General features: G+C 47.5%; 1 protein-coding gene across 8 annotated transcripts in view; it reads right to left on the minus strand.

Moving 5' to 3' along the window:
• Positions 1-27456, minus strand: part of acsl1a (acyl-CoA synthetase long chain family member 1a) — a 37922-nt gene that overhangs the window by 5463 nt on the left and 5003 nt on the right. Inside the window, exons 1-16 of one of the 8 annotated variants that reach the window (XM_069193101.1) lie at positions 21582-21692; positions 16310-16514; positions 10756-10870; positions 9866-9930; positions 8876-8977; positions 8048-8147; positions 7206-7381; positions 6760-6792; positions 6578-6629; positions 6104-6177; positions 4781-4858; positions 3553-3687; positions 3194-3328; positions 2335-2430; positions 1396-1468; positions 265-353 (exon numbers count right to left, since the gene is read on the minus strand). In XM_069193101.1, the coding sequence (XP_069049202.1) occupies positions 265-353; positions 1396-1468; positions 2335-2430; positions 3194-3328; positions 3553-3687; positions 4781-4858; positions 6104-6177; positions 6578-6629; positions 6760-6792; positions 7206-7381; positions 8048-8147; positions 8876-8977; positions 9866-9930; positions 10756-10870; positions 16310-16504 (1518 nt within the window). In that variant the 5' untranslated portion in view covers positions 16505-16514; positions 21582-21692. The other 7 variants (XM_069193089.1, XM_069193109.1, XM_069193123.1 and 4 more) reach the window with 7 other exon arrangements.

A 27456-nucleotide genomic window follows, 5' to 3' on the forward strand; every position in this document is an offset into this window, starting at 1 on the left:
GCTGGAGCTGCTGGGGTGCCGACAACTTGAGTGTGACCAAAAAGCGGCAGGAATCATAAACCATGCGATTTGTAACATGGACACACGGCGTGGGTAAACACTCATCCAGAGGGGGAATACGACAAGACCCCATGACTCTTCTCGGAGCTGAGTGCATGATCGGGAAATTCAAGGGCTCGGAAACCGCACGGACTATTTTAAGCTCTCTGTGAAACTTACAATGTAACAGACACGGACATAGAAATACAGCACCCTCGCGCTCACCTCGCCCTCTCCGTTGACAGCAAAATAATTCATTTCTGGCACATCCACCAGCTTTACGACATTGCAGGGCAGCGGGGCTCCAACGTGTCCTAGGGAACAAGGAATACAAGCTCAACGGAAAAGCGAGCGGCGTGCTGACAAGCTCTGGAAACCAGGAGACCTGGTCTTGGGCTGAACCACGCACAGCTCCCACACGGGAGACCTCACCAATCACACACGAACAAGCCGGGGCTCTCCGCTCAGAGCTCGGGGCCTTCAGAGCACTTTGTCAACATGCTTACCGCTGTTTTAATTAATCCATGGTGACTCACATTTTTACAGCTGGGGAATTTCAGTGCTCAAGGGTACAACAACAGTTACAAGTCCAGAATCCTGACTGCTGAGCCTCACAGCTGCCGTTTTGCTCCTCACAGGGTCTGAACAGATAACCCTCTCACCTCTTCACAAAATTGTTCGAGCGCACTGACAGGAAAACCCGCAGCTCAGCATGTACTTCTTTATCTGAATGTGCCATGCATGAGAGTTTAGGCATATTAACACAAAATATTTTCACTTCACAGAAAAATACTTCCATCTACAGTATGTAAATACTCCCCAAAATAATTTTTCAATATCTGAGTATCGTCAAGGCTATGAGGCTTTCACATAGGTTACTGAAACCTGAAACCCTTTCTTTATGAACCCCAGTTGTTTCCTTGCCAAGATGCTACTGTCAAAATAATATTATAATACTGAAAACACAGCTGTACACAGCTGCACTTGTCTTACCATTGTTTTTGATTAATTAAACCTATGTAACACGGCTTGAAAAATGCCCCATCCTTCTGCATATTACAACAACAAACAAGTCATCACAAACTTTTACATAATTTATCAAACATGTTCTAGGGCTCTAAACTAGAAACACAAGTTTGGGAACACATCCTAGGCTAGTGAAATGCAAATCTGAAACCTTTTCCTTAAAGGCATTCCTCTCAAACGAGTAACCAAAATTAAACTATAACCCGAGGCGGAGCCTAGTATCAGGTTTGTGCTTCAACAACTCATCGAGGAACTCGGGCACAGAGAGCCCCTTGTGTATTTGGTGAAGTTCAAGCCAGTGGAGGGAGACGGGCGCGACGCGGCCTTTACCTGCGGTCCAGTCCCCTGGCATGGACAGAGTGATGCCTGCTGTGCACTCCGTCTGGCCATAGCCCTCGTAGAACTGCCAGGGAGAGAGAGAACAGGCAGGCGGGACACGGTGAGCAACTCAGGAGACAGAGAGAGAGAGTGACAGAACATAAAACCTGCTTTTAAATGCTGAATTCGTTTTAAAACTGCCAAAGGTGCAAAAGTTGGGACTACTTTTTTTTAACCAGCTACACTGCCTCCTTTCTCCTCTCATCCTCTGCAGGGAGGCCCTTGGGCAGTTCGGAGCTTCCCAGAGCTTCCCTAAGGTCTGCTGAGAAGCTGGTTTTTATGCACCCCTTCACTCTGCTGATGCAGGAGATGCATATCTGGAATAATCTCGGCCATTGCCCTAGTTTTTGGTTAATAACACACCCTTGTTTACAATTAAGATTTAACTGTGCTATGTACAAGATCCACAGAACACCAAGGTTTGTGACACATTTGGGCTTCCTTTACAAAAGTGGCGATCAGAACATGCTCAGGAGTTTCTGCCTCATATCATAGCCCTGCTTGCAGGAGAAGTTTCATTCAACAGCAGAGCAAATTCGTGTTTTATACTGGGTGCATGATAAATAAGGAGCTTAATTGCCCAAAACGCCCATTTAATCAAACAGTTTGCCCACACAGTGCAAGGCTTGAAATGCACGCACGCCACAGACTGCCCGACGTAATCAAAAACCCGACACAACTTGCACTGGACTGAGCCAAATATACTGTACGATTGGCCGATCAACATTTTGCCCATGCAAAGTTCATTCAAATAAGGCCCCACCACCCTCAAACAGAACTAAGGTCCCTCAGCCTCTTTAAAACCATGTTCTTGCCAGGAGAGGCCAGGTCAAGCCCGAGCCCAACGGCTGGGGATCCAGTCAGAAGGGCACCTGCCTGTGCCGCACTCACCTGGCAGCCCAGGGCAGTCCTCAGGAAGGACAGGACCACAGGAGAGACTGGCGCGGCCCCCGTGATCATCAGACGCACCCTGCCACCCAGACTGGCCTGCATGGGGCACAGGGAAAGGTGGAGCTCAGCACCACTCTTACACAGTCACCACTTCCACCACTTAAATCACTTCCGTATCTTCTAGTACTGGACAGAGCTGCATCCTCAGATATTCTGAACTAGTGTCTCCAACGTTGATGACATTACCGGCAGCACACCCTTTCAATCCTCGGCGTGAAGGCCTTCAAAGAGTGTGTTTTTAGGACGTAAAGTAAAGAATTTGCTAATTATACCAATTACTAATTGATACTAATATACTGTACTAATTGATACTGCTTCCAAAGTGAAAACGTCAGCGAGAGAAAGTAGGTTGCGGTCATAAAACCAAATCAGTTCTCCATTAAAAAAAACAAAATACAGTCATTTGTTGTCATCCACATGTTTCTCTGCTACTCTCTCTGTGAACTAAGTTTGACCAATTTGCTGTAAAATGTAGGCGTTAAATTGGTGTGAGAGGGAACAACAGAAATCTGTGTTGCTGTAAGAACACAAGAAAGGTTACAAACAAGCTTGTTTGGCCGATTGTGGCTTAATGAGCCGTGGAGCTGCTTCACGAAGCTAGCCAGAAGCTTTGAGGAAATGGCTGGGAAACTTCCCTGAAGCTCCCACCCGGATCCCTCTGCTTCACGCTTCACGGTCAAGTCTGAAGAAGTCCTCTGGGATGACTTCCTCAGTGCCTGAATATTGCCCCCTGGTAACCTTTCCTGTTCATGACTCCCGTTTGCAGCACAAGCAGTTGCACCCCCACCACGGGCCCCACCTGCACTTTGCTGAAAATGAGCTTGTCCCACATGCTGTCATTCCTCACAATGCCACTCCTGAGCTCCGCTTCCTTCCTCTTGGAGGCAAACTCCAGTAGCCATCGCTTCACAGGAGTATTGGCCTGGCCGAAAATCTGAACACGGGAGCCAAGATCACCGATTAAAAGTGGGAAGAAATGGAGCAACAGCACAATACTGAGGGTTCACTTTCTGATCCTCCTTGCCAAGTGGATTCTTGGTATGCTAAGGCCAACCGAAGGTTATCAACAGCATTCTGCTCAGGGATGCAGCAGATTAGCGGAACAGAACATAAGAGCTGAGGCTGAAAACGTCGGTCAGCGAAGAGGACATCACTCACCCTGTCAAACATCCGGTTGAGCAGACGAGGTACTACAGGGAACAAAGTGGGGCGCAAGGTCTTGAGGTCGTCCATGAGGAGCCTGATGTCACCCTGGAAGAATCCTATCCGGGCTCCATGACACAAGATCACAGCCTGGAAGCAGAGGGGACATTACTGTCCGTGCTGCCGCGCTGTCGATTTCTTGTCCAGGAACTGAGCAGTAATTCTAGTTTCTAGTGGTTCTGTTTTGTTACGAGTTAGGCACTTTTCACACCTGTTAAGTCTCACAAGCTTAATGGCGAGACTGGCGTCGTGACCTTTAAAAAGGTGCTGCATAATGTTAACAAGGTTCCAGGTAACAAGCAGCAGGTAAGGTTGGATGAAATGAAGAATCGGTACAGTCAAATTTAAAGCAGTTACTTTGTGGCATATTCAGAAACGGTGAATGTAGCTGGTACTGTAGGTGCCGATTCTAAATCGTGCAGATAGCTTCTACACGGGCAACATGTTGTAGGATTAACTGCAACAGTAACATTAACAGTCCTTAACGTATCTAGATACATAAGCACATTTGACACGGACAGAAGAAGGGCATTTCTACTGGACTGAAGAAATCAGTCGTGTAGAAACAACGGGTCATCTTCTGCATTTGGTACCTTCTCGAGCAAGGTACAACACTGGTGCCCCACCTGATGTTGGATCCCCCAACCGCTAAGCACATTCTCGTTTTTTTCTAAAGATTAGGGACTTCGGTAACTGATCCTGAGGGACCACTGGGCCAGTGAGTGTGCCAGCTTTCAATCTTCAATGCTGATTGACACCTTTAATTTATCTGCTTCTGTAGACTTGGTTAGTGTCTGCACTCAGTTCTGAGTTCACAAATATCCTTACTCCATGAGCACAATCTCCAACACCTTCGTCATGCTGAACATGCCTAGTTCTGACAAAGCATCTCTTGCTATGACATCAATTTATGATGAATATTTACAGGTGGAAAAGACAACGAACCAGACATTCTCACAGGTGCTTTGTATTTCCTTTTGCAGAGGTGTGACTGGTTATACTTCAAACAACATACCTGCACACAGTAAATGAGAACATGCCAGTGCTACTTCTGATTGCAGAAGTCTGTTTTTTCAAACCTCGGAGACATTTCACTTACGTCAAGGATTTAATACTTTCCCCAGATATAACAAGACAGGCAAAACGGACATGGCTTTACAGGTGACTCGTTTTAAACACATACCTGCACCACCCTCTCAAACATGTGGGCAAGAGGCAAGTAGGAAACATGAATGTCGGTGGTGTTTAAGCGACAAATCATCTGAAAGAAACAAAACAGCAGACAGACAGGGGAGGGGGATGGTGAGCAACAGGGCTCTTACCTCCACCACCCTCTCAAACATGTGCGCCAGAGGCAGGAAGGAGATAAGGACATCGTCAGGACAGGGGAAGAAGGTGCTCTGGAGACGGCCGAGGAAGACAGGGACAGCGAGAAGGACAGGGAAAAAAAAGGAAAGTTGACGGAAAAAGAGAGGAAGTACAAGGTGAGAAAAGTCCCGGAAATAAAGGAGAGGAGAGATCAACCCCAGTAAGACCACACCGATATAAACTGCTGGAGTGTCTTCTCTACGCGACACCAGTACAGAACAGAACTGAAATCTCACACTGGACTCGTTCGTGTGGGGGGTCTTGCTTGTCCTGTGCAGCTCGATTTTTAGATTTATTTTAAAAACCGGCTGTAATGACTTCACTTCGGAAGCAGGTGTTAGGGTCGGTGCTCTCCAAATACATATCTACATGTTCCAACGTTTAGCCATTGATTCTACTGATCAACGGAAAATGGAAAAAGATAAATAAACATAAATCAAGATGTTTCTAGTAATACTCTCTCTTGAGGGGGGCTTTATAGTTTATAGCAAAGACAAGCACCTACATTTATCATTTCAAACATTTGCTCCGTGTCCTAAAATATGAACATCTGCAGATGAGATGCACACAGTTGTGTCATTTTTTCACTAACAATTACATATATAAATAATAGAGTGGAGCTTTCTTGATGACCAAACAATACTGTTAAAACTGGCCTTGAAACAAATGGCTCACTTTGAAGTCAAGACTTTAAGGGAGCAATAATTTTGGCTGAACTGAATGCTCTGTTTGTTACTAGCTGCATACCCTTCAACATGCTAGTGATCCGGTTTCTTTTCATTACAGTTTAACATAACAGTGCTGGTTGTACAAACTGGCTTCTCTAGGGAAAAAAGTCAGTTGAAAGTTCAGGATTATAAACAGGAAGTTGCTGTGCAGAGGCATGTGTAACAGTTCTAAATGTCCCCACAGCACTTCCTCTCCTAAAGTTTCCATAAGAAGCTACAGCACTTTCTGTGGAAACAAAGAGATTAGGTTCTAACTGGATGTTCAATGTCTAAGAAGATTACAAAAAGGATTATGTGGACAAATGAAATCAGTCCTTGAAAGTTTTGGATGGGGATGATCAGTGTAGTATAAATGTAGCTGATGTGCATATGAAATTCAATAATGCCAAAGCCCTTGAAAGTAGGTTTACCTCAGTTACTTTAGTAAATGCAGAACAATTGGACACAATATTTTCATGGGTAAGCATTGCACCCTTGGGGTTTCCTGTGAAGAAAAAAAAAGCTTAAGAAGATATTATCTTGTGCCCTGGGCAACTACAATACTCGTGCTGTTGAATTAGAACCTGCCTTAGCTCTGTGGTGGTACAGTTCTGTAAGACATTTCTGAATACACACACAAAACATGACCAAATTAAGCAGTGCCTTGAAGATGAAGCTGGGTCATTTTCGTAAACGAGCTGGCGTACAGATTTTGTTTTTAAAGAACAGCTTCGAAAATAAACTACGATTTTTCTTTGACCCCAAACTTGAGAGCAATGACAGCCGCGATGCCCACATTTCCCACTCCAGAATCTCGCACGCGCCTGCGCAGAGTGATGTTCTCTCAGTATCGCTGTCCATTCAATCCTGTATTAACCGGACAAGGTGCAACACAGATCTCTCACCCGTGGTTCCGCTGGTGAAGCAAATGACCGCCAAGTCATCGGGCTTCGGGGGCTGAAAGAAGCCGCAAAACGAGAGAGCAAAGCTGTCACTTTGTCGCGAGCCGTACTGCGCCGCGTTTCAACTTCCTGCTCCTGGAGGAGTTCCAGAGAAAATGTAACCACTTCACTCAAACGCTACTCACCACTGGCTTCTTCAGGTTTGCCCGTCCAAGAGCCTAGGACACACGAAGAGAGGACAACAATGCATGACAAGGGGACTGACAGGAGGGGCTTAGCTTACTGCAGCGTCAAATCGAGCTCAAATCCGCATGTTTCACAGTCCTACGGGCGAGATTCAGGACAACAGGATGCACAGACTGGAGGCCTCCGAACAGTCCTCTAATAGCCCAGGACAAGAGAGCAGCCCAGTAAAAAGCCTTTCATATGTAGAGAGCAGCCAAAGAACAGGAAACCAGTCGTTTACCATGACTGCAGAGAAAACTGGCTGTGAAGTTTGGATAACCCGCAGCCATTGATAAACAGAAAAGAAAGCGAAGGTCTGCTCATTTAAATGGGAGGACAGGAAACGGTTTCGGAGTGCCTTTCAGCCAGGTTACTGGAAATAAGTAGAGGTTTCACAGGAGCTGACCTCCACGTCCTTCAGACTGAGGATCTCCACCCCACACTGCCGGCCTCGTGCCACCAGCTCCGCGTCGAAGGCCTCCATGAGGATGACGGTTTTCAAAGGGTGTTCGGCCCCAGAGACACAGTCGAGAAGGAGCCTGGCTTTGTCGGCAACGTCGCAAATCACCGTGGAGATAGTCGCTGAAAATCGGGCAGGGGGGGGGTTATCAGATTAGTTTGGATGCTTTCAGGCCGAAAAACAAAGCAAATCAAAAGACACAAATCACTAGAATGTCAGCAGATTCACTGGCACTCGTTTTCACAGCAAGTCTTTTTGCATGTACAAATTACAAGGATAAGACCCAATTTATCCAGGCAAAACATCTTTTAACAGAGAAAGGATACAGTTTGAGGTAACCAAACTGTCCTTAAAAAATGGCTCATTTAGACATGCAGTGACTTTGTTAGCTTTAATTTAAGCCATAAGCAAGGTTTCTGTATGAACCTCCAGAGATACTACAAAATGCCTGAGGGGACATCACTCAGGCGAAAACTGACTCTTTTCTGAGAGTCGGGCCTGCAGGTTCGCCGCGTCACCCTGGCCACCTAATTCCACCTCGCTACACTACCACTCGGGGACCCCTGATCACAACCTGCTCGAACCCAGGATCGCAGAGCTCAACCTGCGGGTGCATGCCTGTGTGGCTTCAGACGACTGGGCAGCTCCTAACGATGAGCTGCTCGGGTGAGGTAGATCAGTCAAATGTTTGAGAAACATGTGAAAGCACTGCGAGGCCCCCCGCTGAGGAAGTCCCGTTTCCAGCCCACGATAACCGGCAGGAGAGGTTCTCGAAGACACAAGCCTACCTTTCTCAATGATGTATTTTATGGCTTCAGTTCCCAGAGTGTCGTACAGGGGCACCGACACCATCGAGTAAGTGTAACACGCCAGCTCAGCTATCAGCCACTGTACAGAGGGAAGCACACATGGCGTTAACACAACAAACTGCAAAAAAACAGCCTCCACAGCTTTCACGTGCACAAGGATGAATAAAGTGTACCAGCTCTTTATGCAAGACAACACTTAGCTATTAAACCACTTCTGTGCCCTGTTTCTGTACCAACAGACTGCAACTGCCAACTTGTAAGCTGATGTGACCTCAGGTCTCAGAAGATAAGCAGGACTGGGCCTGATCGGCACTGGGATGGGAGACCTCTGAGGAAAACCAGGTCACTGCTGTAGGTGATACTGGTGGACCAGCAGGGGGAGCTCCTCCCTTCTGGACCAGAATTTCCAAGGCAATGTCACAGTGTGATGGCTGGGGAACACTGTGCTGTAGGGAGTGACGCCTTTTGAATAAGAGGTTAAACTACAGTCCTGACCTTTAGTCCAGGCTGGAGCCAAACCAGTGAGGAAGAGGACAGTTCAGTTCATAGACAGGAATTATTAGGAGCCAGGGGGATATTTTGCCAGGACACCAAATTGGGGGTAACACCCCTACTCTTTTCAAGAAACGCCCTGGGCTTTTTAATGACCACAGAGAGTCAGGGACTTGGTTTTTATGGGGCCTTTTTACAGCAGAGTGTCCCTGTCACTAACTACATGAACGCAGTTACCAATTTAAAATACAAAGCCTAATCAAGATCTGGGACAATATCTGCAGTGAAATCCTGCTGAAGGTGACAATGCGTTACCTCTGGTCTGTTCTGTGCAAATATTCCGATGAACTGGTCAGGTGTAGGCGACAGACCTCTGTGGAGTAACCCAGACCCAAGCCATTCTGCTCTGTCCGCTACCTGACATACAACAAAGAAAAAGGGTAGGCTCTTTCATCTCCTTCTCACAGGAGAGCCACATGACATGGGCACTAGTCACATGTGCTAAAGCAGAACACCCTGCTCCCAGAGCAAAACACTGGTCCCAGTCACTGACGAACAGGCGCCCGGAGTTTCCAGTATGATCTGCAATGACAAGGCCACTGAGCCGAAGCAGGTGTCTCACACTGGCCATACTGAAACAATTCTGTCTTGGTGGATCTTGTTTCACAGTGCAAGTATTGTATGCGATGTCATCAGATTCAGAATCGCCTTTACTCGCCAAACGCATTTCATGTACAAGGAATTTACTCTGGTGTACTTGGTGCTGTAAGAACATTCTACATATACAGTAAGACATTCTACTCCGAGACAAAAGACAACAGACGTCATTAAGACAGTCCACATAGAACTAGGACTTTAGGTGAAGCAAGACGACAGCCCCAGGAAAGAAGCTGGTCAAGTACCAGGTGCTTCTGGTTTTAACAGACTGGCAGCGTCTCGGTTAGGGAATGTTATGGAACCAGTGGTAACCTAGGTGGGAGGGGGTCATCAGCCATCTTTCTTGCCCGCTTCTCTGCCCTGGAAGAGCACGGCTCATCATGGGAGGGCGGGTGACGGCCAACGAGCCTCTCCGCAGGGCGGACAAAACGCTGCAGAGCGCCTTTGTCCGGTCTAACATTTCATTTGGGGTGCGTTCTGAAACTCTTCGAAAAAGACCGCTCCTTATTACGACGCAGAAGAAGAGTGTCCTTTATGACGGGGATTTAACCAAAGCACGCGACGTTGCAATGTTGCATTAGCTCCTTCCCAGCGCGGGGGATGGGACCAGCCCAGCACCACCGTAGAGACGAGGATGGAGAGCCTTACCTCCTGGTAGGACAGCCACTCGTAAGGCTGGTTGGGTTTTCTCGATCCCAGGCAGGGGCCATTATCTTTGAAGAAAATGATCATTTTTGGGGTAAATGCACTTTTTTTAAAAACAGGCATTTGCCTAACAACCCCCCCCCCCCAGAACTGGTGTTGGAATGGGTTGTCTGCTCCGAGCTCCCAGCTGCCCACACACACCTACACCCCCGTTACCCACGAGCCAGGGCTCCCTGTAAGGGAGGGTCTGGAACAGGAACAGTGCAGCTGATGACACCATCTGCAAAGTTCAAATGACCCACCGCTGAAATTTACCTTGTGCAGAAATCATTTTAGACTGTAACTAAATGTTTAATGCAAAACATATATACACTGATGGAAAAAAGAAACGCAACATTTTTCTCCACATCAAATAAAAAAAACAAAAACAATGTATTAATGTAGAAAACTCGGTAGCACAATCCAATCAAGTATGGATGGAGCCGAGGCAGAGTTCCTTGACAAAGCCCCAAAAAAATCATTCTGGTATTCATACTCCCTGTAGAAGTCAGGATTAACCTTAAAATTATTTTTAAAGGCCCTGAAGGATCTCTCTCCTCTTTTCTACGTATAAACCATCTCTACTCCCCCAATTTGTTCCAGTTGCCAAATAAGGAACTATGGGTAATACTGGCAAAATGGTCACAGAGGTCTGTCCCATCCTGATCCCACCCCGAGTCTGTTTTCAAACCTCACCTTAAAACTCATTTTCCACTGGCGGATTTGCAGTGAGATATTTGTTTTATATCTTTCTTAATGATTACTGACCCATGCTTTCTCTACAGCGCTTTGGGATATTTTCGATACAACAGGCAGTCTATAAATCAGGATTATTACGTGGCTGTGGTACTTACTTGATACACGGACGCCCCTCTGAAAGATCTCATACATGGTCTTGGCTTCACTGTAGAAGAAGGACATGAGCTTCCCACTGTCACTCAGCACTGATCTTCGGGCATATTCACCGCCCTGGGGCAAATAAAGGAGGAACTGGTCACTCAAACTTTCCCTCAAACAACAGCAGAATCCAACACCTCTGTTTGAGATGAGAAAGGTCACGTTTTTGCTGTGCGAAAATCAGCTGTGCTGAAAATCAGACGTTCGCTTGTCACTAGAAAACTGGTGGAAACCCATTTGGCTGCACAGTTATACCCACATATTGCAAGACCCCCCAGTCTCGTGCTTTTAAAGTCAGGGACAGATTGTGCATCATTATATTCAAGACATGATCTGGATGTTTGTTGCTTATTTGACAGAACCTGAATCCTGTGTTGTAGCGGATGGTGTCCAGTGTTATTTTTGTGCTGCCTTTTAACACTGCTTGCTGCCCAGATCGCTGAACAGCAGCAGGACTTGTAACAGGAGGAGGGTGTAAGGGATGAGGTTCAGGAGAAGCCCTGTACACCCAAAGCAGTGATGTACATTCCTAGAGGCCACAAGCCTGAAAAGTGCTTATCTGGTACAGCAGCAGGGCCGTGTACTGAGTTCTGAACGCAGGGCACCTCTAGCACTTGGGAAGAACAGGTCAGAGGAGCTGTTTTCAGGAAACAACCATCCCGAGTAACAGCCCCTGCCCGGGCAGCCGAGAGTGCTGGGGCGGCGAGCTCAGTAAGAAACGTCACGCGACGGAGGATGCCAGTGGATCAGTGGGTTGAAAAAGGAGCGCTCCCTCCACTCGGCTCCTAACTGGAAGCAGAAGAGCGCTCTAGAAGTGGGCTGCTGTGGTTACAAGGCGGCCGTTACCACAACAGTAACGGAGCGGCTCTCCCAGCAGGACCGTCTGAACGAACGGAGATTTCAGCTGTGTGTGTGTGTGTGTGTGTGTGTGTGTGTGTGTGTGAAGGAAAGCTGAGCTTGAGGAAATACTATCACAGTCTTCCCTTTCCAAGGAAGACTCATTCTGAAGATCGATGCAATCCTGAATGTAACACTTTTAAAGGGGATGTACATAAGTATTACAATCAATCATTTGCTCCAGGGCTGGTCCCCAGACAGATCTGGGACTCCGGAGTCAGGCTCTACTCATGGCTTCAAGAGAAACTCTGGGGAAGCCCTGGGTTTCCTCTGAGCTGTTTGCTTAGCTGCAAGCTGATTTTACAGGCCAGATCAACACAGATTAACAAAGGCGTTTTTTTTTTTCTGGAGATTTACTCTGGTTCATTAACTTCTTGGTAAACCCTCTGAGTCTTCAAGAGCTGTAGAACACAGCACAAACCTGAGAGAGGAACAGAGAGAAACAGAGAAACCAGAGAGAGGGAACACCTTCACCCTGCTTGCGTCATGCGAGAGGACCTTGTTCTGGTCAGTCTTGGAGACCTGCAGGACGCACATCTCTTGTTTTCTATGTAGTGAAAAGTTGATTTCTGTATGTTGTGTAATGTTTTGTTTTGTTTCCTTGCTTTATCCTATCAATGAACACCTGTCTGTCCCAGTTCTGACTCTCGAGTCAGAAAAGCCAGACCATTTCTCCTTTTTTCTAGAAATACCTCCTGCTCAAACATCACAAGACTATAACACTACGACAGCCCAAGTCCACAAGCACAGGAAAGCAGGTCATCATGCCAAAGCTCTTTCTACTTAACCTTTAACACTGGGGCTTTTTGGAGAAGACCATCAAAATCTGAGTAAGTTACCCCTTAAACAGGTTCTGTGAGAAAACAAATGACTTAACTACACACACCTGAAGCAGGCTCCACAGCGGGAACATTGTGTTTCTTTCCAGCAGGGAAGAAAGCCTTACTTGTTCCTTTGCAGCCTACACATGCTGACGCAGCTCCCTACTTGAACTACTTTATTCGGCTCCAGCGCAAGGCTGAATTATCAACGCGAGGCGCATATCGGAGCTTGCATTCAGGAACGGGACCTAGTGCGCGGTCTGGGGAGGCAGTCACTGACAAAGAAGGACTTCAGAACAAACAAAATGGGAAGACAAGGGGTTTAAATCTAGACAAGAGACGCGTGGCTGAAAAAAAAACCCCGACAGAAACAGAAAAATGCCTGTTGACACTTAGGAATGACTGTTTTATGATGCCGACGGCCAGAGCAACTTTCTCTCCATGCGAACCAGGCCGCCCCCTCCAACAGCAAACAATAGAGCCCCTTCAGGCTGGTGTGGCTGAGGCGGCTATCCCCACTGTCAGCACTGTGCGCTTCTCAGAAGAGCTCTGTCCCTCCGTGCAGGAGGGGCGACACGGCGGCCTCGTCTACACCAGCTGTGCGTGGGAGAGCTGGCACTGCACTGCCTCAGGGGCTGTGCAGGGACTCTGTAACGGCTAACCGAGAAACAGCTGGAGCCACTGCCTTTAAAAAAAAAAAACATGTCAAGAACCATTAATTATCCCAAACTTTTCAATCTTCCGAGTGTTCCCCTTGTTTTCCACAACACCCCTGATCTGAAAAGGCTCGAGGGAAATTCCAAAGTCCGGGCTTTCCAAGTATCCGAAAAGCCCAAGCTCACTTTGACACACTACCAAAGAGGGGATCTTCATTTCACTTGACTGAGAAGATCAACAGCCTGGGAACCACACCCTACCACTAGAGGGAGTGCTAAACCATCAAATAAACAAATGGGATGAAGAATAAAAAGGAAATAGGATGAAGGTTTTTATTTTGCTTTGACCGTCACTGCGGAAGAGGGGGATCCTTCCTGTTCACACAGAACCACGGCCCTGAGGCTGAGGATCAAAGAGAATCGACGACTGATTTAACCAGTCAGAAGACAGCAGTTTCCAAGGGTTTCTGAACTGAAGGGTTTAAGCTGTAAGGCTATAAGGCAGTAGCACTATAGTGCTGCCGGTGGGAGAGCGTGTCCCACATCAACAGAGGGTTTTAGGATTCGGCTAACTGGTTTTACTACTAACAGGTGTGTCACACCACAACAGTTGAGGGAGGATAATCCTGCCAGAGTCCTGTTTGACCTGGAACACCGCTATTGTATACTGTGTGTGTACCACGCTGACAACCCTAGCGATATTCAACATACAGTTGACTACACTGACTAGTGAAAACTCCCGCAGACGCGCAGGTATTCTGATAATTACCTGCCTTTATATCTGGAGGATAGGGTCACTTCTCAAAGGGGTGCTTTGTCTCCTGTTTTATGAAAGACTCAAGTTTACGAAGGGCTTGAACAGCTACTTCAAACAAAGAGCACAGCAGTCGCTTTCAAAATGCGTAAAATTATGGTAGCTGAGCTCAGAACGCCTTTTTATGGTCAATTCAATTACCATGTACAGGATGTCCTGCTGGTAAACAGACGTCTAACCCACCTAAAAGCAGGCATGAACAACATTCCTCACTACGTCTCGACAGACCTCTCGGCTTTACAACATGAAAAGAAACTGTAGGTTCGAACGCCACGTCTCCTTTATCTGCGAGCTGGGCTACCCAAACGAGCAGCAGTCACACTTGCAGGAACAGGCAAGCAACTGGAAACAGACTACTGCAACGTCAGGGCTCGGAGAGGCCCTGTTATGCAGCCGGGACTGTGGCACATTTCACGGATTACAAGAACAGCTGTATGCTACCAGCGCGTGCCAAGTTTTTTTCTTCTTCTCTCCCCCTACAGAAAGCGACCCAAGTTAGACCGCGCGTCTCTGCACTCGCTCAACCTTCTGTGAATCACATGCCTGTTCCTCAGGAAGACTGAGAATAGCACCAGCGACATGTGACACCCCCCCCCCCCATGGCCACGCACCAGGCCCAAGCCCTCTGTTCCCACTGGCCTCCCTGCAGGGGGAGCGCTCCCACCCAGTGTGGGAAACGTCATGTTTTACATATCCGCTCGTTCGACCTTGTGGAATGCCACAAAAAATAAAAAGGTAATCCAACACCCCTCCAAACCTGCAATTAGAGTTTACAACAGAAATGTGGAAAAACTAAGCTGCACTAACGATGGGTGTAACTACACACCTCCAGTGGTGGTTAAGAACTTCCTCCCGGGTCTTTAACCAAAGCCCCGAACTCTGATGGTACAGTGCCCTACACGGGCCTTCTGTAGGTCTGACATGAACACACAGTCAAAGCAATTGTAATAAAATCGGTTTAAATGCTCGTGGTAGCGGGTTTTTGTTTTTATTTTTGGGTATGCCAACAGGTACAGCCGAACAGATGCATTTTGGTTTTTCAGCGCACGAGGTTAAATGTTATTTCAACCTGTTAACGTGTTTGTTTCAACAAATCTGAACTTCGTTTGGTGAAATTCAAATGCTGTCCTCGCCTCGCACTGAGCAGAAAGCCCCCAGACGGCGACATCTCTGTTCTTTACAGTTGCCGTATTTGTATACAGATTTGTGTACAAAGTAATTTGTTTAGCAAACTAAAAAAATGGGGGCTCACCAGTTTAGCTTCTAGGGAAATTGGCTAATTTTCCTTCTGACAAGGAAAGTACATGTGGACGAATGTGATAGACAGCTGATGCACAGTTAGCTGGTGTCCACAGGTTCAGAACGTGTAGGATCTTTTCGCCACAATGGAGGGCTAAAAAAAATCTGTGTGTGTGTATCTGAGGGAGGTACTCTGAAGGAAAGGCTTTGCTGATAACTGTTCAGATTTACCTGCTTGGCTTGAGTCAAGCTGTGTGCACAGGCTTTCTGTGATGCAGGTAAACCTGACAATCTAGACCACGGACACACCAACATTAAGGAACTCCTACAGCAGACAACACAGATCTCCAGGTTTGTTCTGAACTCGGATACCGCAAGCATCTAGATCAGGGCTCATATTCTTAAAGCACTAATAATCTCACACACTGGGATTTACGTCTGAAATCCAACCTTTGTTTGCAACACAATAATAGGTGCTTTAAAATTTGATGTTTTTGAAACCGAGTGTAGACAGCAACGCATCTGGTTACTAGACTATATTAAAGACACCATGTCCCTCAGGGCACAGCGAAAACACAGGCCTTAATCAAGAACAGGTAAGACCAATCCTGAGAGGTTTCAGACTCGAACTTCAAAGCTGAAGTTGAATTTATAGGACTAATGAAATGACTGGGGATATTGTGTAACAACGCTTGATGAAGCGGAAAACCCACATAGAAAACGAGAAATAAAAACGAAAAGGGAATTACAGTAGTACCGACACCCGTCCTGCATGTCAGAAGAGCTACAAACACAGCACAACTGAAGAAGAGCTTTATAAAATGTACTTTTGCTTTCAAACAGAAACATTTTTATTACTCCTTGACAGAAGTTGCTTGGAGCAGCTCAGTGTTTCTAAAGCCGGGGCCACACAAGAAAAACAACAATGTATCCCCCAGATTAAATTTGAATTTGAATTTTGAGAGGACACAGCGTGAGATCGTTAGGTGCAGATGGAAAAAGAGACTAAAAGGAATGACGGTAAAACTCCACAACACCTGGGATCAGCTCAAACCAGAGTTCCCAGCCCCCGATGGAAACTCACCTCTATTTCCACAGACTGCAGGGACAGGTCGCAGGGCGGCTTCAGGGCTCTGGGGCGCGTGGCATACCAGTACGTGGTGACGGCAGCGAAGGCCCCGAAGCCCATCAGGGTGTTTGTCGGCAGGCTGCGGACATACTGCCTCAGCTCTCCCAGCTCCGGGACGCGCAGCTGCCTCAGCAACTCGTGAGCTTGCATCGTTCACCGTCTGCAATGGAGGGAGGGAAGCAGAAAAACAGCCCTTCAGCCCTCAAAGTCCACAGACCACGCGACGAGACGAGAAGCAACCTGCCGTTCGAAGGCGGCACCGGAGTGACCATCAGGAAGATGAGGCCTGAAACTTCTGCTGAGGGCGCGCTGACCTTCAGCCGGGCTGACGTGACCTGGGCGATGGATTATGGTGACCGACGCCAGGCATCAGCGATGTGTTGTGAAAGACGCATGCACCTAGCCTGCTGCGCCCCCGCGGGGAGGAACAAGACCAACATCTGCAGCTCATGCTTTGCGCCTGGTTGCAGGGGTGGTCTGGTGGGACCCCGTCCCTCTCCTCAGAGTCTGGACAAGCACGTGCCTGTTCTCCGGGCTCAGAGCCCTAGAGGCCACCTGGTCACCCCAGCTCATCCCACAGATCTTTCTAGGGACAGAGGCTCCGGTCACACTCGTCTTCCAAGCAAGCCGAGGTCACACAAGCCAGGCGAGGGGCGAGGCCCTGCTGGGATGCGGTCGTCGCGTCAGGACGAGCCCTCAGCAAGGGCAGGAAGTGAGGTCTCAGGGCCTGACCAACACCACACCGGGCGGTCGCACTGTGCCGACCTGCAGGAGACCCACTGTGGCCAGCACCACCGGGCGCTGCATCATGCTGGGACCCGCGGCCAGCAGCTCAACGCGGAGCGCTCCAGGCGGCGAGAGACAAGGCGTCTCCTGGCAAGGGGGAGCTGCTGGCTTGAGAACAGGAGCACAGAGGCTCCTTTCCTTGGTCTTCACCAGAGCGCATGCTCATTGGCGCTGTGGCTCAGGATCTGCGCCTGTGGCTGGGAGGTTGCCGGTTCAAATCCCACAGCCGGCAGAGGAATCCTACTCTGTCGGGCCCCTGAGCAAGGCCCTTCACCCCAACTGCTCCAGGGGCGCCGTATAAATGGCTGAGCCTGCGCTCTGACCCCCAGCTTCTCTTCCTGTCTGTGTGTCTCATGGAGAGCAAGCTGGGGTCTGCGAAAAGACACATTCCTCATACAAGAAATTGTACAGGGCCAATAAAGCGATCTTAACTTGACTTACGAAACGGTCAAACGTGTCTCAAGTGTACCGCTCACTGCAGAAAAATCAAAACAATTCACCGATGTCAAAACTACAAGTTCTTTGTCTTTCTAAAAAACATACAGGCACAGAATGATGAGATTCTTTGGATTCTCAGTATATTCTACAGACTCTAAGGTGTACATTCTCCCTTTCAGTTACGGCAGTCTTTGCTTTAGCCGGCGTCAGAGGCATTCGGTCAGAAGCCACTCTGACTCCATTTTTTCTTCGCCGCCGTCTTACAAAATCGAGAAGGAGTTTTCTGCAATCAGCTCATGGCTTCTGTGGGCTGCCAGATTCTACACATCGGAAGGGCCGCTCCTGACTCTCCGGGACGCCTCAAAGAAAATAAAACTGGCAACGTGACCGTGAAACCCAGATATTTTCTCATGAGTGAGGGCTGCGTTTCAACCAGGTTGCTCTTTTTTTTTTACAAGCCGCCGGGAGCGAACCGGGAAGCCCGCACGATCACCAGAACATCCCACAATTGAAACCCCACAGGGGAATTCGGTTACTGAAAATGCAAACTGAGGAACCAGCTTCCTTTCAGTCTCTCAGTCAAGCGTGAAGTCATCTTGCCTCCGTCACATTCCTAAGGCTTTCTCCTGTGACGGTCAGGGATGGGGGGTAAACCTGGTTCATGGAAGATGTAATAATACAGTACCACATCTGTCCCATTCAGTTATACCAGGGCAGCACACTCAGACGAACAGATCACCGTTTTTTCCCCTGCCAAGGTGCAGCCTATCAGAAAGGCCACGTAAGTGCCTGAACTTTGTATTTTGAACACCGGGGAAAATAAATTCACATCAGCTAGAAACCTACTAAATGAGCAATGTTCAAGCAGACAGCTTGTCAGTGAGCACTGGTTAATAATTACTTAAAAAAACATTTCTTAGCAGAATGTCCAGAGTAATCCCCGTTTTTAGTTTTCCACAAATAATCATTAAATATCATTAAACAGACCTTAACAATACTCATTTACACAGCTTTATGGACTATTTAAAACAATGTAATCATGACATAGAATATCAGTTCAAGTTCAATATTACGGATATTAATAGAATATCAGTTCAAGTTCAATATTACGGATATTAAGACTACACAAAAACGATGCATTTAGCAATAGTGTTAGAGGGAAGAAAAAAAATCCTTGATTGTCTATTTGGCTTTTTCAAGTACCGTTATGTACTAACGTGCACAACACAAAGTTTTGCAACCAACTTTAATTTAAAACTGACAACACACATACACAGCGACAATTATCTTTACAAATCAACAACAACTACTTATGGACAATAAAAGTGCTGTGATCTGTTACTGACTATAACAGCAGCAATTTCATATGGAAACATGAGCTAGCTAATCAGTAACAGTCATAACTATACTCACGTAGTCGGCTGCTGTTTTTATCCACAGCAACTCATTTGGTTATTTAACAAGGAACAGTTGGGAACAAGCAGCCCAGCCACAATGTCGAAGACAAGTTCTCACTGTCCAGCACATCCTCTCCCTCTATCACTCGGTGCTCTTGATGAACATCACAGATTGTAAGCATTATGCGTAACACACATTCCCTGGCAAGCCAAAACCATGCCTGCAGCACAGACATCAGACCAACATTGAGTTTCACCTCCTTCAACCCACTACATGTGCAGCCAATTCAAACCCTGTTTGTTCAAGAATGAGCCCTGCACTCTCCTCAACAAAAAAGCACCTGTCCAGAGGGGAAAGTTCAGGTTAAAATGGTGGTCCACAGGTTGCTATTTACCACAAGATGATTGTAATTCAGTGCCTATCGCACTTACTGAACAGGATGAGCAGGGCACAGAGTGCGTTTCAGCTGTGTTTCACAGCGAGCGACCCGTTTCTCGTGAACCTTTAGGAGACCCCCAACAGAAGCTGAGTGCTGCTGACCTTGCGCAGGAGCCCCGCTGGACGACCACACTGGGCAGCACAGAAAAACCGAAACGCACAGTACCAGGCAGCGGTGGACTTCTTAGGCTAGCTCTGCAGCTGCTGGACCCTGGTCCAGCCTACCGAGGCACCTTGAGACATCAAGGGGAGGGCGGAGGTGAAGAAAGAACTGCACAGTTACACAATACCAGCTCTCAGGCTAACCAACTCCTCCCCTCCGCCTGCCCTGCCCACCGACCCCATGCACACACTGACCGGCTGACTTCTCACCTACTTTTCCACTGGGTCCAGCCCGCTAGCCTATATTTACTGCAGCATTCGCGCTGCGGTCTTGTTTGTCTGCGAATACGGGTACAACCAACTGCATTCTAGCTTCTTCCAGTGACTGATGCCCTGCTGCTCTTGGAGTGCGAGGTACAGCGTGTCCTTTCAGTGTCTGGAGTGCAGCAGCAGGCAAGTCTCCAGGAATCTTTAAACGCTGTCCTGGTGAGCCACTGTCGCGATCCCTTCAAGGCCCCTGATGGGACATTTGCTTTACAGGCAGGTAAAAGACGCAACACAAGACAGTGCATTTAACACTACGTGAATCCATTAACGGGCGAGAGCTACACATGCATAGGATTAACAAACACGTCAGAAGCTTTAAATGATCCTCACGACCCGGAGACAGATAAATGAAGAAGCTGGGCTGTCAGTGATTGAGATCGATACAGAAGACGCATACATGGTGGAAATAAAATGTAACAGCTTGTTCAAATTCAGCTAATGAGTCTAGCAGGTTTTGTAGGTCGGCAGGGCATATCAGTTTCTAGAAACCACTCATCGTCTTTGTGCGTTTGGCCAAGCCAGCTGTTTGTTACATTCAGAAATTTAGGGATTACCTGGAGCAAATCTGTAAACACTCTTCAGCCCTCAAGAGCCAAAGCCTCCTTCAGCTCTCTGCGTAACTGGCCAAATCTTTAGTAGATCTAGAGTGTCAGACCGGAGCTGTCCAGGACCAGGCAGAGAGACTCTGCGATGCATGAATGAGTCAAGAGCTCACCCCTACCTTGAGGTCGTATTTCTTACTACAGGCACGAGTGGATGAAGGCAGTGACACACTCCTTCCCCCCACCTTGTAAAAATGGCAAGAAATGTTTCATGCAGACTATAAAGACCAATCTGCAAAAGCCTTAACATACAAGACAAATTTTTGCTCTTGCTCTAAAATACATCACTGCGAAACTGAAACTTCTTTTCAATCAGTGCGCTCCAGTTTCATGCTAAATTTGGCTAATTCTTGATGGTCCTCAGAAGCAATGTCCCTGGTTCCTTTTTTCAGGATTATAAAGGGAAAGACCCAGGCATGCTTCAAACTGTATTCAACAGCCTTCCCAACATCCGCACAAAATAAGAACATACTGGATACTAAAAATCTCTTTAAAGCACTTTAGGACGCCGTCCGTAGCTAAAAAAAACAGTTTAAAATAACTTGCACAGAAAGGAAAAGCAACATGAAATCTGTTTAGTGCCCCAGAAAGCATTCACAACGAACTCACAATATTCTGCACTCGCTTCCTGTCTCTCACAGTGGGCAGCTTCTCTCTCGCTGTGAGAACCGAACCCAAATGTTCTGTCAGCCTGAGCAGCAGAGCTTAAAAGACAGCAGAAGGAGCCTGTGAAGTCATGGGGCACCTCAGCTTGGACTGTGCTGTTTGTTTTAAAAGGTCAGACAAACCCAGCAACCCAGGTATGGTCCTGCCCCATTCCCCAGAACACAACAGTCGTTAAGCACAGTTAATGTACAACCCAAATAATCTTGGACAAACAACACCAAGACCCTGTCCCATCTCTGGCTGCTGTCGAGTGTTCCCAGAGCTCTGGGAATGGGGGGTTGTACTTAGGAAGCAGATGGCTGAAACAAAAAACGTACTAGGAGGCCAAAGTAAATGAGATATCTGCAGACCGTTTCTGACATGCCATTCCATCTAAGAACAGTTACCCACAGCGAAACGCAAAGTGCCACAAATCTCTCGCTTATGGAAAATTCCATTAATGACAATAAACAGGCACTCTCTCACAGCACCTTCCACAGCCGGCGTCTGATCCCGGGCCCTGCAGATATTCCCTGCTGCAGCACGCACCAGCATGAGAGCACACAGGAAGTCTGGCAGGCACGCGACGCTGCTCCAGCCATCGGCTGTGAGGCCCGTCAGCTGGCGTATCCACATCAGTCAAGGCCTCCTGGGGCAGGAGTCACATGGCCAGCCCCCCCCCCCCCCACCACCTCACTGGTCCCACTGCTTTCCAGGGTAAAGGTAACATGACAGCCAGCGACAGGCCATACTTGGCTTGCAAAGAGGACGAACCAATGACAGGCCAGCCAAACGGTCACCCCACCCCACAGTGGCCAGCAGCGAGTGGAAAGGGGGAGGCAGCTTTATGAAACACAATGTCGTACAAATGGACAGCACGGGTCAGAAAAGAGCCCAAAAAAAAAATCAGACGGACAGCTGCGCCGCATGACAGATCGCAGACATCCCAGCATGCACCACTTCCCACAGGATACAGACAGAACTGCACTCGCCCACTCTTCCAAGAGTTTTCTGCACATTGTTGGCAAAAAGTTTAATTTTTTACGGTTCTCACCATAAAGCACACAGCAGAACTGCCTCCAAAGGAACAGAACTGACACAACATTCAGCTTGCTGACCACAAACCTCCCCAATAAAAGAAGAACTTTTTCCTCAAAGATAGGTGGAAGTGAATTCTTTGTAAATGAAGCGTTTTAATCCCTCTAAAATGTTGAAGTACTGTATGTAATTCTTTAAAAAGGGTTCATAATGGCAATTATACATTACTGATGTTGTTCAAATCCCCTCTTGTTGACCATATTAACTCATAGTACTTCAGCATTTTGCAAACCTTAATGGCATTAATGAATAGAAAGATTTCTAGCCTGGTATTTTAAACAAGCTGAAAGAACACTGACGAGGAATGAAGCCTTTAATTCCTTCTAAATGAACAGGACTAAATGAACAGTCCTGGTTCTGGTGTCTCTGTAACTATGACCCCAACACCAGGAAAGACAAACCATCCGCCTTGAGCATCTATATTAAACAGTGGGCCAGAGCTTCTCAAATACACTTTGTACGACATTAAAAATAAACTTTTTGTGCATCTCTAGTACTCTTGTTTAAGATGCTTGTGTAAAGAATCTAGCGGGGACCATTCAAGACAGAGAGCGTTTTACAAACAAAAATCTTTTCAGAATGTATTCTCTCCACCATTCTCCACAGAATCAAGGATGTTTATGTCTAACGGGTTTTACAAAGACAATAATTAACTATAATTACATCCGGAATGAAGAATTCTCAAAACTCCACACTCAGGAAAGACACGCAAACAGAGAGGGGGCCACAATGCCTCTGTGCACAGACACTCACGCATCCTAACAGCGCAGTGAAAAAGACGACGTGCAGTACCCTATGAATAGAGAACATGGAAAGATTATGCAGTGTAGAGCACTTTGTTTAACCAATCGGAAGCACAGCCTGGACAATCTGAGCTGAAAAGATTAAATTGCTTTAATAAAATGTTCCTTGCCAACGTGCCATCTTTTATTTTAAATAGAGGACTGGGTACGACCTTTCACCTACTTTCCTAAAAAAAGTCACATGGCAGTAGGAAACTACCCTATTTTTAGGAGAGGGAAGCTGAAGTTGTTTTCTGAATTCAGAGCTGACAGCTTTTTACTACACGCCAACCCCACCGGAGTGTCGCAGATGACCCCCTATGCACACCCATTCACCAATCATCTTTTAAAAGCTCACAAGCTCCACAGGGGCAGACAGGAAGCTCAGCACCGACAGGACAAGAATCGTGTACCTTAATGATGTTGCTGTCAGCCTACAGGCGCACAGGAGAACGTAGGGGACACTCTTTCTCCTGGACTCCAGAGAGGGCAGCCCTTGCCGACTGACCCTAGCCTTCACCTCAACGATACCAATCTACTACCATGAGGACTCCTGCTCGCTTGCTCCTCACAATAAATGAAAAGCTGCACAGACCTGTGTTTCAGCAGGTCTCAGCCCTTCTGGCCACAGAAGCCGAAGATCCTACCTTAAGAGCACACTGTGTCACACAACAAGACCCTGCAGCTCAGTTTCAGATAGATGGTCAAACGCATTCTTGTCGCATCACACCAACAGCAAAGCCCACACAACAGAAAGACACACTACGGTTGGCGGAAAAGAGGAATTAAAAACACTTCTACAATAAACGAAGTGTAATGCGTACCTGTGCTGAGGTACAGTATGAGTGTGACCAGGAGTGAACCGGCACTGAAGATCTCGGCGGCCAACATCGCTTGAAGGCCTCATTCATGAAAGGTTGGTAAGCGACAGGAGACGTCTTAGCCAATAAGATAAGATCACTTTATTGCCCTATACAATTTCTTGCATTAGGAATTTGTCTTTTCACAGACTCCAGCTTGCTCTCCGTGAGACACACAGACGGGGAGAGAAGCTGGGGGTCAGAGCGCAGGGTCAGCCATTTATACAGCGCCCCTGGAGCAGTTGGGGTTAAGGGCCTTGCTCAGGGGCCCAACAGAGTAGGATTCCTCTGCCGGCCGCGGGATACGAACCGGCAACCTTTCAGCCACAGGCACAGATCCTGAGCCGCAGAGCCAATGAGCATGCAATCACATGTGCATTGAAGGAACACGATGAGGAGTGTGAAAAAATAAGGAATGTGGATGCATGCAGGACAACAGAACCACCACTGTCTGTGAATATGCACAATTAAAAGGAAAATAAACTACTTCCAAGCTGTGCCTGTTCCTGCAGTTAATTATACCCCGGAAGAGAAAGAAAGCATGTTTCTGAGGGGGCGTCAGGCTCTCGCCCCGAAGTGCAGGACAGCTGGAGTGGAAAAAAGCCAGGCTTTGGCGGCAACGTCCAGCCGAACACCACGGGCCGAGCGGACAGCTGGCCACCCGGCGACGGCCGAGCGTCGCTCCCGCGGTGTGGAGCAGCGCTCTTCCACACAACCCCAGCAGCACTGCCTCAGCGGCAGCTCTGGCCCGGCGCTCTCTCGGTCCGCAAGTCACACAGGGAACAAGCTGCTTTCGCTTCACACTTGGATTTAGCTTGATTTCCGAACAATACAGGAAAGCTGAGATCATTTAGCCTAATTAGTGCATAATGGCCGTAATCCACTCCTCACAATCCAGATGCTTGGAGGGTTTAGTTAACCATTTAAACTGGAACGGCAGTTTACAGAATTTAAATCCCACGCCAATTAAATTGGATAAGAACACAATCCAAATCCTTTCCTCCTGAACTTGCAACGCCATTCCTTCCAACACCCAGCTGAGTCCATTTTAATAAAATAACCAGGCTGCGAAAGGCTATTACAATATCCTTCTAACAGCCAAAGGCATACAGAACTGAAAAGGATTAGAAATACTGAACTCTTCACAAATACAGCTTAATATGATTTAAGAGTAGGGTTACATGATAGAGCGGTCATTGGCTCTGCTGCCTGAGAGTGCTGAGGCACTGTCTGCGTGGAGTTTGTATGTTCCCCCCGTGTTCATGTGGGTTTCCCCTGGGTGCTCCAGTTTCCTCCCACAGTCCAGAGACATACTGGGAGGTTAATTGGCTTATGGGAAGACTGGCCCTGGAAGAGGTGTTAGTGGGGCCAGCAGAGGGCGCTCACCCTGCGGTCCATGTGGGTCCTAGTGCCCCAGTATAGTGACGGGGACACTATACTGTAAACAGGTGCCGTCCTTCGAATGAGACATAAAACTGAGGTCCTGACTCTCTGTGGTCATTAAAAATCCCAGGGTGTTTCTCGGAAAAGAGTAGGGGGTGTAGCCCCAGTGTCATGGCCAAATTTCCCATTGGCCCTTCCCAATCATGGCCTCCTAGTAATCCCCCTCTATGAATTGGCTTCATTACTCTGCTCTCCTCCCCACTGATAGCTGATGAGTGTTAAGCGTTCTGGCGCACTATGGCTGCCGTCGCATCATCCAGGTGGGGCTGCACACTGGTGGTGGTGGAGGGGATCCCCATTACCTGTAAAGCGCTTTGAGTGGAGTGTCCAGAAAAGCGCGATATAAGTGTGAGGAGTTGTTATTATTATTATAGAAGAGGAAAACTCTATAATAAAACAACAATATATAATAAATTCTATAATAAAAAAAACAACAGCTTCGGAGCATGCGGAAAAACCCAGGCGTCTGTCCTGTAGTAACCCCACGACGGGAGCGGCGAGGTCAAGACTGGGCGCCGTCCAGCTCCGGAGTGTGCCGGCTCGGCGCTCCGCCCACACCCCCGCCGTCCCGGGACAGGAACCCGCAAGCGCCGCGCCGGCTTCTCCGAGGAGCCGTGCGCCCGGGCGAACGGGAAGGAAGACTGTGTTCAGTGCTGGGGGGGCGGGGGGTGACTTTTCTTGATTATATTAAAAAAGCACTATCAGTCTGGAATTCGGAACAATGTTTTTTTTTTTTAACAATTGGCGTTTCGTTTTCGAGCTGCGCAAAATACAGGATTCTGTTGGCTCTGCATTATTCTCCGCACGCACGCCTCCATAGACACATAGTACAGTATGTCGCTTTAGATTGTATTTTATTTTAGTGCGTTTCTCCTCTTGATTTCCTTGCGACGAGAAAACGAAAGAGTTCCGGAAAAACTCGCACAGAGGCGAAGAGCTCACATGACATTTCCCCCCAGTATCCAAAACGTGGACCAGCGCCTCCGTCAGCGCAAGGCAAAAACAAAGGGGTCTTTTCAACGTGGCACGAAGGAGCCAAGCAGCTGTAATTTCTCAAACCAGATCTCACACATGGGGAAGCTGCAAGGAGACACAGATGCGCGCCGGTTTCAGAGGCTTTCAGAGAAGCGGCCAAGAGAGAAAACGCAGATGTAGCTCAGGATCTTTGCCCGTTATCGACTCAAATATTATATTCGCATAGACGCTGAATGCCTGGAAAGCGGCCGTGCAATTCTGAACGGTCCTTATGGACCAGAACCCGTCCTTTTCGTTCGAGTTGGGGTTTGAAAAAAAACACCAACATGAGCAACTGAGATGACCGGGGTTGTTTCCAGGCTGCCACTACTAGAGTATGTTTGAGCACCAGGTGGGCTGTGTCAGAGAAACTATTCTCGGCTCATCAGGCCACAGCAGGCCCAGAAATGCCATTTGTGTTTTTATTTCCCATGTTGAGTGTTTCCATGGGGATTCAAAACATGCACCCTCGAGGAAAAAAAAAAACAACACGAAAAACACAGCGACACAGTGTTCAAACAAATTAAAGCAAATGACCTGCGAATCTAAAAGCAGTTAATGGTTTTAGAATAATTCGTCACTTTTTTTTTTACACTTGTGTGACAGCTGTTCCATAACACAGCAGAACAAGCAGAGAAGAGACCTAAATGGATTCAACAAACAAATTAAGAGGGAACTTAAAACCCATAATTAATTTTCTACAGTGCCCTTTACAATAGTTTTTCCCACGGAGTGCTTTACAGAATGAGACAGCAGAGGACAATATTGCTCAAAACTGTAATGAAAACAGGCAGGGGCAGCAGTGCACAAGATCTGATTGCTCCAGACCTACACCTGGCAGGTCCTGGGTCCAGATCCCAGCTGGGGTACTGCTGTTGTACCCAGGAGCAGGGATCTGGAATGCTTCAGTAAATTGCCCAGCTGTAGAACTGGGTACAAATGTCAGTCGCTCCGGCTAAAAGCATGAGCAAAATAAGTTAACCTCATTTATTAGTATTATTAGTCCAGGGCACATGGATCACAAGCCAAAAGAAATTAATTGGGCCATCAGAAACGAGCAAACCCCTTTTGTCAGTACAACTTTGAAGAAATCTTAGAGCTCATTACAAGTGACTATAATTTGTCTCGCATGGGGGATTAAAGATGCCAGCATGGCATGAAGATGGGTG

Source organism: Lepisosteus oculatus, chromosome 1 (assembly GCF_040954835.1).
Source record: "Lepisosteus oculatus isolate fLepOcu1 chromosome 1, fLepOcu1.hap2, whole genome shotgun sequence".
In the NCBI taxonomy this organism is placed as follows: domain Eukaryota; kingdom Metazoa; phylum Chordata; class Actinopteri; order Semionotiformes; family Lepisosteidae; genus Lepisosteus; species Lepisosteus oculatus.